Here is an 11595-nt window from a genome sequence, read left to right on the forward strand (position 1 = left end):
GGGGGGACAATTTGTTAATTCTCTGCTACTGCTGGCTGCACCCATGTTTTGTAGTGCATTTGGGGTGTAGGGAATGTTTTCTTTTAAAAAAAAAAAAAGAGACAAAAGGGTCAATACCTTCTGTCCAGAGAACTGCAAGTTATTTTACAGCACTGCTTCCCCATGTGCTGAGCTTAATGCCTTTATTCTGCTAGTGTCTCTTATAATGTGTTTTTTTTTTTTACTAGAGGTTACAGACTAAAAAGGTCAAAGCCCCATCATGTGGCTGGAGTGCTGTACTAACACAAAGACATGCTCCAATGGGTTCTGTATCCTGAAAAGCCTGAGGAGGTCAGGCAAATGGACTGTTTGCATGGAAGGTAAGGGACCAAGAATGAGGAAATACCCTGGTTTCAGCATTTCCTAGCTACTGCGAATCTGTTAATGCAGATGCTTGAAAGTGTTAGCTGTGAGGGAGTAGAAGGTGCTTCTGATGAGAGGTACAGAAAGTACCAATTGCTGGCAGATTGGCTGGAGAGGGTGCAGAAGATGACGAGCAGCAGCAAAGAGCAGCTTGTTCTTCATGCAGTGAGGATGATACAAGAAGCCACACCAAGAGGGGAGGGATGTGGTCATAAGATATTTGCAGCAATTTTAAGTAAGCAGTGTCTGAGCTACAAGTAAATACTTGTTTCTTCTACAACAGCATGGTGTGGAGCACAGATCTGTAGGAGCTGAATACTGGAAGGATTGAATGGTTCAAATAAACTACAATCTATCATTAAAACGTGAGTTTAAAAATATAAATTCTGTTCACACTTGTATTTACACGTGTCTACTGCAAACTCAAAACATTTATGATAGTCCCTCATATGTTAATCTCCCACACAAACTAAAATACTCCTCTGAACAATCTCACCCTGACATTTGTGCTGCTATTTCTGTAGAAGAGTCAAGAACACAACTAAAAATTCTTTAGGGAAATCAGTGAAACAAATATAATGCCTTATGTTGCTTTTCTATGTGTGGGATTTATGTCAGCTAAAAAGAGGAATGATGGAGTAGTGAGGTTACCACGTACCATTTTTGTTCATGCTGTTCATCCACTTATCGAGTTCTTCCATTTCTATTTCCATAACAGAGGGTGTGTCCTCTTCGAAAATAGGGCTTGAGAGGAGGGGGGAAAAGGCATTACACAAAAGCTGAAATCAACAAACTGATAAGAACTGTCTCATATTCCAGGCATATATAAGCACTCTGGAAGGCCATCCTAGGTGAGTGACCTGGGAAGAGGTCAGTCTGAAGGGTGTATGAAGGCAATGGCAGCTAGCAGATGTCAACAGTTGGGCTGTGCATGGCAGGGCTTGCTGGGATACTAGGGCAGAGAGTGGTCTGGGAACAAGGTGGTGTGCCAGGGGGGGCCTGGGAGTGGAGGGGTGGCACAGATATCCCAAACTCCTCCATCCTGCAAATAGCAAATTGGCAAACAAATGTGTTCATCTGTGGAATTCATAGTAAGTGTCCTATCATCGCTGCTGCTCCAGTGATTGAGTCTTGTTGTAGCTTGAATAGCAGTGACAGTGACTTGAAAGGGAAAGGTTATAGCTATCCTAATTCTGTATTTATTTAAATGTCTCGATTTAGTCTTCTCTTTAGTGCTTGTTCTTGGAGTCACATGGTTGAAGTATTATTTTAAGCAAATTATTTTTTTCCATTAATTCTATTTTGTATCTTCCAGCACTGATTACCAAGACAGCTTGATAAAAGTTATCACTTGAGTCAGAGCTGTGCAGTTCTTAACTGTGTTTTGATTTTTTTTTTTTTTTCCAGCACAGCCAGAGAGTGGGAAGGTAAGCTTGAAAACAGGGGAGAGCGACACAAAGCTTATACTAAGTGGTAGAAAAGTGATATACACACAGTTTACCTTTTCACATTTTCACTCCCCAGCTCATCTGGAAAAGAAGAACAGTGTGTTGAGTTACCTTGTTTGTGTATATATCACTGTATTATAGGATAGTCTTAAACAGGGTTGTTTCAAATGAGTTCTGTTTACAAAGGGTGTAACTGTTCCCTCTTAGTAGAAAGACAGAACAACCCACCCTGCTTGCCTGCAGTTTTCACAGCAACCCATTTTTAATCCTGGGTATGCTGATGGAGCTCATCATGAGCCCAGCCTCTCTGAGAGTGGGTGGATATCAGCATTGTGATGGACAGGAGTGCACAAACGCCCAGTTCACTAGCAAGGCATACTTATATGCTATTTTAAACCAACTAATATTTAAGAAAACATGGCTTGTGCATACCAACGCTAGTGCCATTGTTAATCCCCTGCTGCAGAACCCCCCAAGATCATTGATTCATCCACCCCCTTCCTCAATGCTGCTCAAAATCCCACCTCCAAGCAATGGGAGCTGTGTGGGAGATCCTAAGATGATCTCTTGTGCTGGAAACTGGAAATGGGCAATAAGGTACCTGTCTGGGAACTGCGAGTTTGCTAGGAGGGTATGTGGGCTGACATAAGGCAGGCACAGCCTGAAATTGCCAGGGCAAATGTCACCCATGAATTCATCAATTGCCTTCACGACAAATGTACCACCACTTCAGAAGATCATTTATGAATACAATGCCAAAGCATGGTGTTTTTTGTTGCTTTATGCTCCAGAACTGCTGAGTTCTCTGTTGAAGATGGCTTCCTGAAACTGCTTTCCTTGCTGTAGGCAGCAGCCAGAGCAGCTGCATGGCCCTGACTCACGTGGTTGGCACTGTCCAGGGTCCCTTACAAAGTTCCTTTAAAATGCTCATGCCTGTTCCTATTCTACTGAAGCACCCAACAGTCTCACCCTGCAGACAGTGTAAGGCGGGAGTAGTGCTTGATCCCCCTTGTTTCAAGTTGTTGAGCACAAAGATAAAATTGCACGGCTGTGGCCCTGTTCTGTTGTGGGTATTGTGAGGAGCTGCAGCTTGGCACTGTGGATCCATGGTCACATGGCGTGAGCTGAGAAGCAGCTACAGCTCACAATGTGGGGCTGCTCCATGCCTCTCCTTTTCTGCACAAGAGATGTGGAACTAAAAATAGAGGCAAGCATCCTGACGCTTGAAATAATTTGTTAAAGGATGTCAAGTGTGTGGTAAAGATAGTTTCCCGATGCCCAAGAAGAGAAATTTACCTTGCTTAGACTTTTTCCTGTTATGGACTATTATAAAAATGATGACAAGTAAGACCAGCAGGGCCAGCACCACTGCGGGCACAGCATACAGTAAGACAGATGGCTCTTCCGTCTCTAGACTCCCGTTATTGCTTGTGTCGCTCAGTTCAGGGCTGGGTGTACTTTCAATTTCCAGGCTGCCTTCTGTAGGCCCTGCAGTGACCAGCACTGGCTGGGGGCTACTCGCAGAGGTAGGGGACACGGGAGGTGCAGAGGGAGGAGGTGGCACTGTAGCAGAGGGGAATGCAGCTGTTCTGTATCCTGAGCCGTCTTCGTCATTTTCAGAGTCTGCCAAATACAGGGGAACAAATTAACATTTTGTGGGTTTCATCGATGTTAACAATGACTCAAAGCGTGCAGCTTTGCTATTCATTCAAGTCTTAAGAAAGATAATCAGTGAATGCATGCACACACCTGAATTCTTGGCCTTTGGATGCTAGACTGCCACAAGTCTCTACCTCAATGTGGTTCTTCAGCTGACTTGTTCAAGGACACTTCTATGTTACTCCCCACTTTTGGCAAGTTGACATCATGGCACAGCATTTATGCCACAAAGCAGGATGGAATGGCATGACCTCTGCAGTGACATGATTGTCTTTGCTGTTCTCAGGTGCTGGGCAGATAAGAGTTTCCACTTGAGTTAGCCAGAGCTTCAGGTTTTTAGCTCCTCATTGCTGGCATTTCAAATCTCACAGGACAATCCGAAAGCACTTAGCATTTAAAATGCTTTGGTAAACACATTAATCTTCATAATGGTCCTGAGAGATGAGCAGTTATCATCTCCATTTTACAAATGAGACATCAGAAGGACAGAATGCTGTCCTTCCCAGGGACACTGAGAAAGGGAGGAAAACTGAGGTAAAAACGCTACCTTTTGCTTCACCCACCCTTTAACATCCTCACCTGCCACTTCTGTCTCAAGAGGGAGCTGAGCATCCCACGGGACTGGATGCCAGGGAGCCCAATTTCAAATGATTGCAATGCTCTGAGTGGGGCAGCAGCAGCAATCTATCTGCTTCTTTATGCCAGTTATCATGCAGGCATTGTTTCACCCTCTCCTTAAAGCTTGGAAAGAATGTTAGTACTTATTAAATAACAGGTGCTACTTCAGTAAGGTATTTGCCTACTATGAAGGACACCAACCTCTTTCACTGCAGCATGACAGTGTGAATGTCAGCTCTTTGGTGGCAAAAGGCTTCATGTCAGTAGCCTCCATGCTGCGATCTTCCCTATTCAGCCAAGAGCAAAGCACAGCCTCTGCATCCCTGCAGGCAGTGACTCCTTATGCATGTGCTCCTGTGATCTGCTGGCTCTCATTAATCCTCTCATTACAGAGGATGGGAAGAAGAGTGTCTCTCCATTACTCTTTTTAGCAACCTGACTTCTCTCCAGAGGTAGTTCATAGTCCCAGCGTTTGCAGTTCCTCCATTTATACCACGTATGTTTACCTCCATCACTGTATGTGGCCAGAGAGCTGCCGGCAGGGCAGACACAGCGCTGGGTGCATTCCTGCAACCACTATTTTCTCTCTGTTGTGGCCATCGTCTGATACCTGTCAGCTGCCTGGGCTGGTAGATGTACAGGGACAAGCCTCTTGCTAAAAATAGTGCAGAGGGGAAAGGGTGTGGGGGAAATTGTTTGTTTTTCATTTACTAGTCGAACTAAGATAGATTTTTCTAATGTCTGAAGCATGAGGTGACTCTAAAGCAAAAGCAAACAGTCACATCTCATTAAATGCAGCACCAGGCTTTCAGCTGCGGCATATGCTGTGTTTGATTTCCAAGAGAGACATTTCCAATGTCTCCACTCCTTTTTATTTGCCTATATTTGAACTGCAAAGCAGATTTCAAGCTATCTATCTCTGCATGAAATAGAATTACCTTTTCTAGTCTCTGGATAAAGAAAATGGCAAATCACAGAAAGGAGTGACCTTGTCAACACCTATTTTTGTTCACTTTACATCATTCCAGGGACAAAACACAGTCTGTTTTGGACAAGATTTCCTCTCACTAGGGCATTTTCTTCGAGCAATTTGGCTGTCTTTCAGCATCAGGGCAGCTGATTGCACAAGGTTCCTGCAAGCACCGTGCTCTCATTTCCCTTGTTTCCACTGTAGCTGTGGCACATCCCATGCTACCCTGCTGCCTGCTCTGGTCCACAGCACGGGGATACTGTGATATCTTTGCTTCCGAGCCTGCCTTTCAGGGCATGCAAAGGGAGCTGAATGTCCCAAGCAGCTTTTGTACCAGGCCCTGAGCAGCTCCGCAAACAAATAGCATTTCTGCTGTGGCTGCATTTCTTCCCCTGAGGTTTGTGTTGAAGCTTGGAAGTGGCAATAGGAGCTGTCGACAAAGCAGGCAGGCAGACAGGTTTCTGGTTGTGGCTGGATGAGAGGCAAAATAAAACACTTGGAGTCAGCACACTGAGTTCTGCTGGCAAGGGCCCGTTCTGCCTGCTGGGCTCTCATCGAGCTTGTGGGCTGCAATCTTTGAGGGGAGTTTTTCAACCTACACTACAGCTCCTACTTGCAGAAAAAAGAGGGCTGGGAAGGACCAGGTCTGAGTCAATGAACAGTCAGGTTTAGTAATTTGGGAATTTTTGGTTTCTCCATACTTTCCTGTAAGTTATACAACACAGCAGCAGGAAAACTTGGAAGAGGGAGGCAAATCCAGCAGAGTAAGGAACCCCTCCACTCGCAGCACCACTCCCAACCTCTGCCCCTCCTGGCAATGCACTCCCACGGCTCCATGCCATGCGCATGGTGGCTTGGCTGTGCCTGACTCACCCCTCGCCCTGTACTGATCTGAGCGCAGCCACTCCCTGCCATGCCCAGGGCTTGCCTGGACTGCATGCTACAGCAGGTTGCTACTGGCGCTGCCGCGGGCCCTGCAAGGCACCGTGAGTATCTCAGGGCGGCTGCTCTGTCAGCTGCAGGCAAGAGTCCATTAGAGAGGGATGCTTGGAAAGTGCTGTCTGGGTGTTATCTGGAGCAGGAAGCCAGTGTTTGAGCTCCTTTCTAGGCAATAGAAAGCTGTGCTCCCACTCCACCTAAATGCTCTTTTAATGGCCAGTGTTGTGTGTTTGGTCGTGTGCTTGGAGCCATACTGTGAGCTTGCAGCCTCATCCATCACCTTGACAGCTACAGCTTTTCCAGAGCAAACTGTGCTTTTAGTTACAGTTTGATCCCATGCCCTTCCAGCTCCACACCAGTGACATGCAACTCTGCCGCATCCAGACACATGGGTGCATACCTCTCAGTGCTCCCTGCTCTCAGCAGAGCTCTGAAATTAATGATTCAACAGCTCTAGGGGCTCAGCAGCAATCATGAAGTCTCTTAAGGCATTACAGCCAGGGGTCACTTACTGAAATTTAACATACATGTCCCCCTGCATGAAGCCAGCACTGGCACCTGGGCATGCTCACTGTGCTACTACCGAAGGAATTGCAGAGTGGCCAGGACAAAGCTGTCTGTGCATCACAATCCAAACGGCAAGGCAAGAGTTTAACAAGGCCCCAGTGCAGTGTGAGAACAGGGTTTATAAGGCTGCCATCTGTCTGTGCTGCAGGGTCTAATCACGCTCTCATCGCTTGTTGTGGAAATGCTTTCTAGATAGCACAGGTGAGACTGCAGGGATCCCAGAGCTTCTGAGCCATGTCTAGGCTGGAGGAGTCAGGAGGAAAGCTTCTAGAAAGCTGCTGCTCTGTCGATCTGTGAGCAGAAAATGGTGAGTGCACAGGATGTCCTGGGAGGGCCGGCCAAAGCAGAACTCACCCAGCCCAGCTGTGGCTTGTATGAGTCCCTATAGAAACTCGGATCCCTCCGGGTCTGTTCCTCCTACCTCTCTGCTTCGCTGAGACCTCTGCTCTGCTCTGTTCCTGATGGGATTTTTCTTCCCATGGATGCTTTGATCATGAAGCACGTGCAAAGCCTGCAGCACATTTTCCTGACATGCCTGCAGCACGGCGGGACTGCCTTTAACGCAGGCAAGACCAAACCATTTTTTAACAACTCTTACTTCATTCTTATAGCTAAGCACGATCACTAACCGCGATAAGATCTGCAGCACGCCTGGAACCTGCAGCCCGATTATACAGCCTAGAATAGTACTGACTTTCAGGAAAAAAAAAAAAAGAACAACCAAAACACAACCCACCTATTCCTCCCTGTGCGCAGCTTTAACACACTCCCAATCCACAACAAGGCATCAGGCAGCGGCTGGCGTGATGCCGGGAGGTACTTCGGCCCCACCAGAGGAGGGCTGTCCCCACAGGGCAGCCCCGCACCTCAAGCTGTGAGCTGCACGCCCATTCCAGGAGCCCTCAGCACTCAGAGCTCCTGAGCACTCAGCAAAGGCAGACCGCCAAATATTGATCTCAGCACTGGCTGTTCTTTTGAGTTTCGGATCATCAGTGCTGCAAAAATCAGAAACTGTCTTTTAAGTGGAAGCAGAGTTTGAGTTTGGTCTTCAGCTTTACTATTGCATACAGTGAACAGTATGGGTGTGGGATTGGGAAGATACAAGAAATGGTTCATATTAGACCCAAAAGGGGTGATGAGATAGACTGGAGACGGCAGTTCCCACAAACCTAGCCTGACATTTCGGATTAAATCTCCATCACACAGCCTTACATCTAAGGAAATGCAATAAAGAGAAGACACCGCCAGGAAGGAGCCAGGCAAGCGGAGGTGGCACGCGGCTGCTGGCAGCAGCAAGCAAGCTCCTGCAGGTCCCCTCTCCCCTGAGGCCAGCTGCCAGCTGTCACCCCCCAAGACCCCACCAGCTCCCGGGGTCCCCGTGCCAGGGGCCACTCACCGCCTTGGGCTGAACCCTGCCAGACCAGGAGCAGGGCGCTGAGCAGAGGCACCCAGCCAGGCACCCGCATGCTGCCTTGGCCTGCGTGGCTCTCTGCAGGCTTCGGCAGAGCATTTACATTTCCTGTTTCCTGCCCCCGGTGCCTCCGAGTTGTGCTTCTTAGGGAGATGGGCTCCGTTTGATTGTTTTTAGGAAGTGATGTAATGCCGTCCGGGCCTGTCAAGCAGGCAGGGATTGCAAAAGCAAGAGGAGGCTGCTCCTCCAGCTGAGGCACCTGTGTGTGGGCTTCCCGCCCTCTCTGCTCCCGCCTGCTGGGACGGCCCTGACAGCATCCACTGCCCTCAGCACAGCGGGGCCAAGTGGCATCCACACCCTGCATGGTCTGTGCACAAACACCATGCGTCTGTGTTAGGCTGGGTGGCTTCAGGTTGTCTTTTGGGGTGACCGAGTCAGTGTATCACAGTAACACCTCACTGTTTCCAAGCTCCAGTTGTCCCATCGAACGCAGTGCTCATTTGCCATCCCAAATGGCAGCCCCCAAAGCTGAACTGGCTCTAAGGAACGGGTGAAAAAATGCTGGCCCACCTAGCATCCAGGATTTTGGAATAATTTTGGCAAAGACAAGCAAAAAGCTTCTTGTTCAGAGCAGGTGACTCAGCCGGAAAGCTCTCAGTGAGGGCAGTAGGTGACAAGGGGACAGAGGAACCTCAGCCACACCTGCCCCCATGCAGAAGGGTGTTTGGATCATAGGTTTGTTTGCTCCACTGCAAAATCAGCTGTGAGATCTAAAATTCACCTGTCTGCATCCAGCAGAGACCACAGCCCAGCTTTTGTTCTGGAGCATCCCAAATTTGAGCCAGTTTAGATGCTTGCCAAAACATTTTCCAGTACTAAACTGAGGAAGAAGAGATGCATGCTGCTCCCCCAGACATCAGTCTCTGTCAAAATTTAGTTTTGGTGAATTACTGAAAGTTGGCAATGGTGAACCTTTCTATTCAGGCTGGTGGAAGAAGCTGAAGTGACTAATTGCTGCTCTGGTTCTGCAGCTAATAACTTTTCTTAACACACTGATGCTTTTATAGGTCATCAGTTACGGTTTCTTAGCTCAAGTAGCAAAGAAATAGGTCAGCGATTCATTTAATGGCCAGCTTGTTAATAGATTTAAAATGCTTGAATGACTGAGCTAACTAACAATTGGAACTGGTCGCGTATTATTGGCAGTGTACCTTTATGCACTGCTTAAGACAGAGAGGAAAAAAAAGCAAAGCTACAGCACTGCAGCTGCAAGATGATAAAGAGGAGTTCTGACAGCACCAAGTAGCTGATAACCATTTCTGAGAGACTTTGTTCAGTACTTGATAATCCTTCCCAGACAGATGCTTCTGAGGTGAGAATTGTGCATGCATTTAAGATTTTCTTGTTAACAGGTTGCACAAGTTCCAAGTGTTAGTAATAGTGAGTAATTGATTCGGCTGCTTTCAATTATTGCTCATCCACATTGCAACAGTGCCTGGCATTCCTAGTCCAGGGCTAGATCTTTTCCACACCAAAAGTACCAGCAGACAAAAGGGTCACCTCTTCCCAAAGAGCTGACTGATTTCATGTACAAAGGATGCATTATCCCCCTTTCATTTTTTCCCTCTCTTTTCCCAGTCTGCCACTCTCAGTCTTCCTAATGCCAAGTGGGCTGCGGAGATTTTTCTCTCTGCTTACCATGTGCTGCATATCTGTGTACATTCTGTAAGGTGTAGCCCACTCATGCATCCCTTACTAAAACATGAGATAGACTGGAAGGGAAAAGAGGAAAGGACTTATTTGCTGCTCTTTTTTCCCCTCATATTTCTGCTACTCGAGACAATATCCTTTCCTCTTTTCCCTTGAAGTCTTTCCAGATAGGTTATAGCGTTTCCCACTTGGATCCCCACCAATCATTTTTGACACATGTTCAGTTGAAAACTTATGGCTGCCCCTCGAGAGCAAGATAACCACCCACTGGTGTGTACCTAATTAATGATTTATAAGGCAAATTAAAGTTCAGAAAACGTGACTTCATGCCACATAACATTTTAATTAAGACTTCAGAGCAATACAAAGGCAACTTGGCATGCATTTAACTATTTCAGTGCATGAAATGCTGCTGCTCCTGCAAAGCCAGTCCCAAGCAGGAGTGCTCCTAGCAGCCACTTGCACAATTTCAGTTTTTTTTTTTGAGCCCTTTTTGTAACACGTTTTCTTGATTGTACTAGTGAATACAAAATGAGGGAAATTCAACCTGCTTTGAAATTGGAGGTCTCATTACCTGCAGCTGCACAAGAGCAGTGACAACCTCATGGCAAAACAAATGTGTGCATTTAGAAACTGGGGTGGCTGCAGCTACATAGGGTCTTTGTGAGAGAGTTAAGTGGTGTCTGGTAATTTTATAGCCCTTTCTGTACTGAGTGGGATCCATGATCCACCCTAGCAAAAAGAAATGAGAGACAAACGTAAGCTTCCCGCGTGCTTTTGGTGGATGTCACCCAGCTGAAAACATCTGTGCATGTTTTAGGTACTGTTGGTAGTCGGGCTATTTGCTAATACCTTTTTAATCAGCGAAATGTTTGTATCGTGGAGATTCCAGGGACACCAGTGCCACAATTTAAGAAAAACAGCAGTTTTTTGCAACACTGGGGCCACCTGACTCACGTCTTTTTGTTCCTTTTTCCTATGAGAGCCCCAACAACATCACAGCAGCTGAACCTTTGAGAGCAGTGGGGCATGTTGCTGGTTGGTGATAGAGCTTAAATTAAAAATTTGTGCTGGTGCAGCGTGTGCTGCAGAAGTCAGCAGCTGATGGGCCTGCTCTGAAGCGCAGACAGGGCCAGTGCCAGTCAAGTTCTGCCAGTCTGCTAGTTAGCGTCTTATTCCTGCCCCTGAGAGCTGTTGGGAAATGACAGATAACATTTTCCCACAGGTCACCATGAAAGAAAGGGAAATTGCACTGCATCGCAGTTTGTTATGTCATTAAAAGCCATGCAAAAGGCCCCAAGGGGACAGAATGGTGAGCAAAGCTGTCAAAATAAAGTTGCCAGAATCAGGTCACGCATGTGGGTCTGTGCAGCAAGTAAAGCTCTCTGTCCAGCAACAACCCTCAGCTCTTGGGCAAGTTGTGTTTTATTTCAGAGATTCTCAGGAAGAAAATTTACACTTTTCTAAGATCAGTGCCAGCAACGCATGCTAGAACAGTGCTTAAAAAATGAGATACTGGCCCTAACTGAAACAGCACAGCTGAAATTAGGGGGGTAATAAAAGTATAAAACCCAGTATGTGCCATTTTTACAACCTCTCTGAATAACTGCTTGTGTACATTTCTGCCCAGTTTTATTGCCTTTTTCTTTATTTTCCACCTCCATACATCACGGACCATAAAATTGTGGCTAAAATATTTGGGAGACTTCAATAGGAGCAGAAAGAAAATATACAATTATAGTTGAGCACACGCAGATGTTTGTTTCTAAGTTCCTTTTCAACAGAATGAAAGCTTCCAAGGAGGACTGATAAGATCTCCAAATTCACCTGAAGTTAGCAAAGAAAGATCACTGCTAGCAGATGCTCTGTGA

General features: G+C 46.6%; 1 protein-coding gene and 1 long non-coding RNA gene across 11 annotated transcripts in view; one reads left to right on the forward strand and one right to left on the reverse strand.

Annotated features, from left to right (window-relative positions):
* The window catches only part of LOC104910548, an 18180-nt gene extending 16312 nt beyond the window's left edge, over positions 1-1868 (forward strand). For 8 of the 9 annotated variants that reach the window (XR_004159489.1, XR_002114010.1, XR_002114016.1 and 5 more), the window contains 2 exons: positions 228-359; positions 686-766. This is a non-coding gene — a long non-coding RNA (uncharacterized LOC104910548). Of the gene's footprint in view, positions 1-227; positions 360-685; positions 768-1221; positions 1254-1809 lie in introns of those variants that run through there. The other variant, XR_004159487.1, reaches the window with a different exon arrangement.
* Positions 1-8250, reverse strand: part of TMEM154 (transmembrane protein 154) — an 11485-nt gene extending 3235 nt beyond the window's left edge. The window contains exons 1-4 of one of the 2 annotated variants that reach the window (XM_010709553.3): positions 8000-8250; positions 3147-3473; positions 1904-1931; positions 1061-1146 (exon numbers count right to left, since the gene is read on the reverse strand). In XM_010709553.3, coding sequence (XP_010707855.1) covers positions 1061-1146; positions 1904-1931; positions 3147-3473; positions 8000-8069 — 511 coding nt within the window. In that variant the 5' untranslated portion in view covers positions 8070-8250. Of the gene's footprint in view, positions 1-1060; positions 1147-1903; positions 1932-3146; positions 3474-4328; positions 6904-7999 lie in introns of those variants that run through there. The other variant, XM_031553022.1, reaches the window with a different exon arrangement.
* Between the last annotated feature and the right edge of the window lie 3345 nt (positions 8251-11595).

This window comes from Meleagris gallopavo, chromosome 4 (genome assembly GCF_000146605.3).
Source record: "Meleagris gallopavo isolate NT-WF06-2002-E0010 breed Aviagen turkey brand Nicholas breeding stock chromosome 4, Turkey_5.1, whole genome shotgun sequence".
Lineage (NCBI taxonomy): Eukaryota > Metazoa > Chordata > Aves > Galliformes > Phasianidae > Meleagris > Meleagris gallopavo.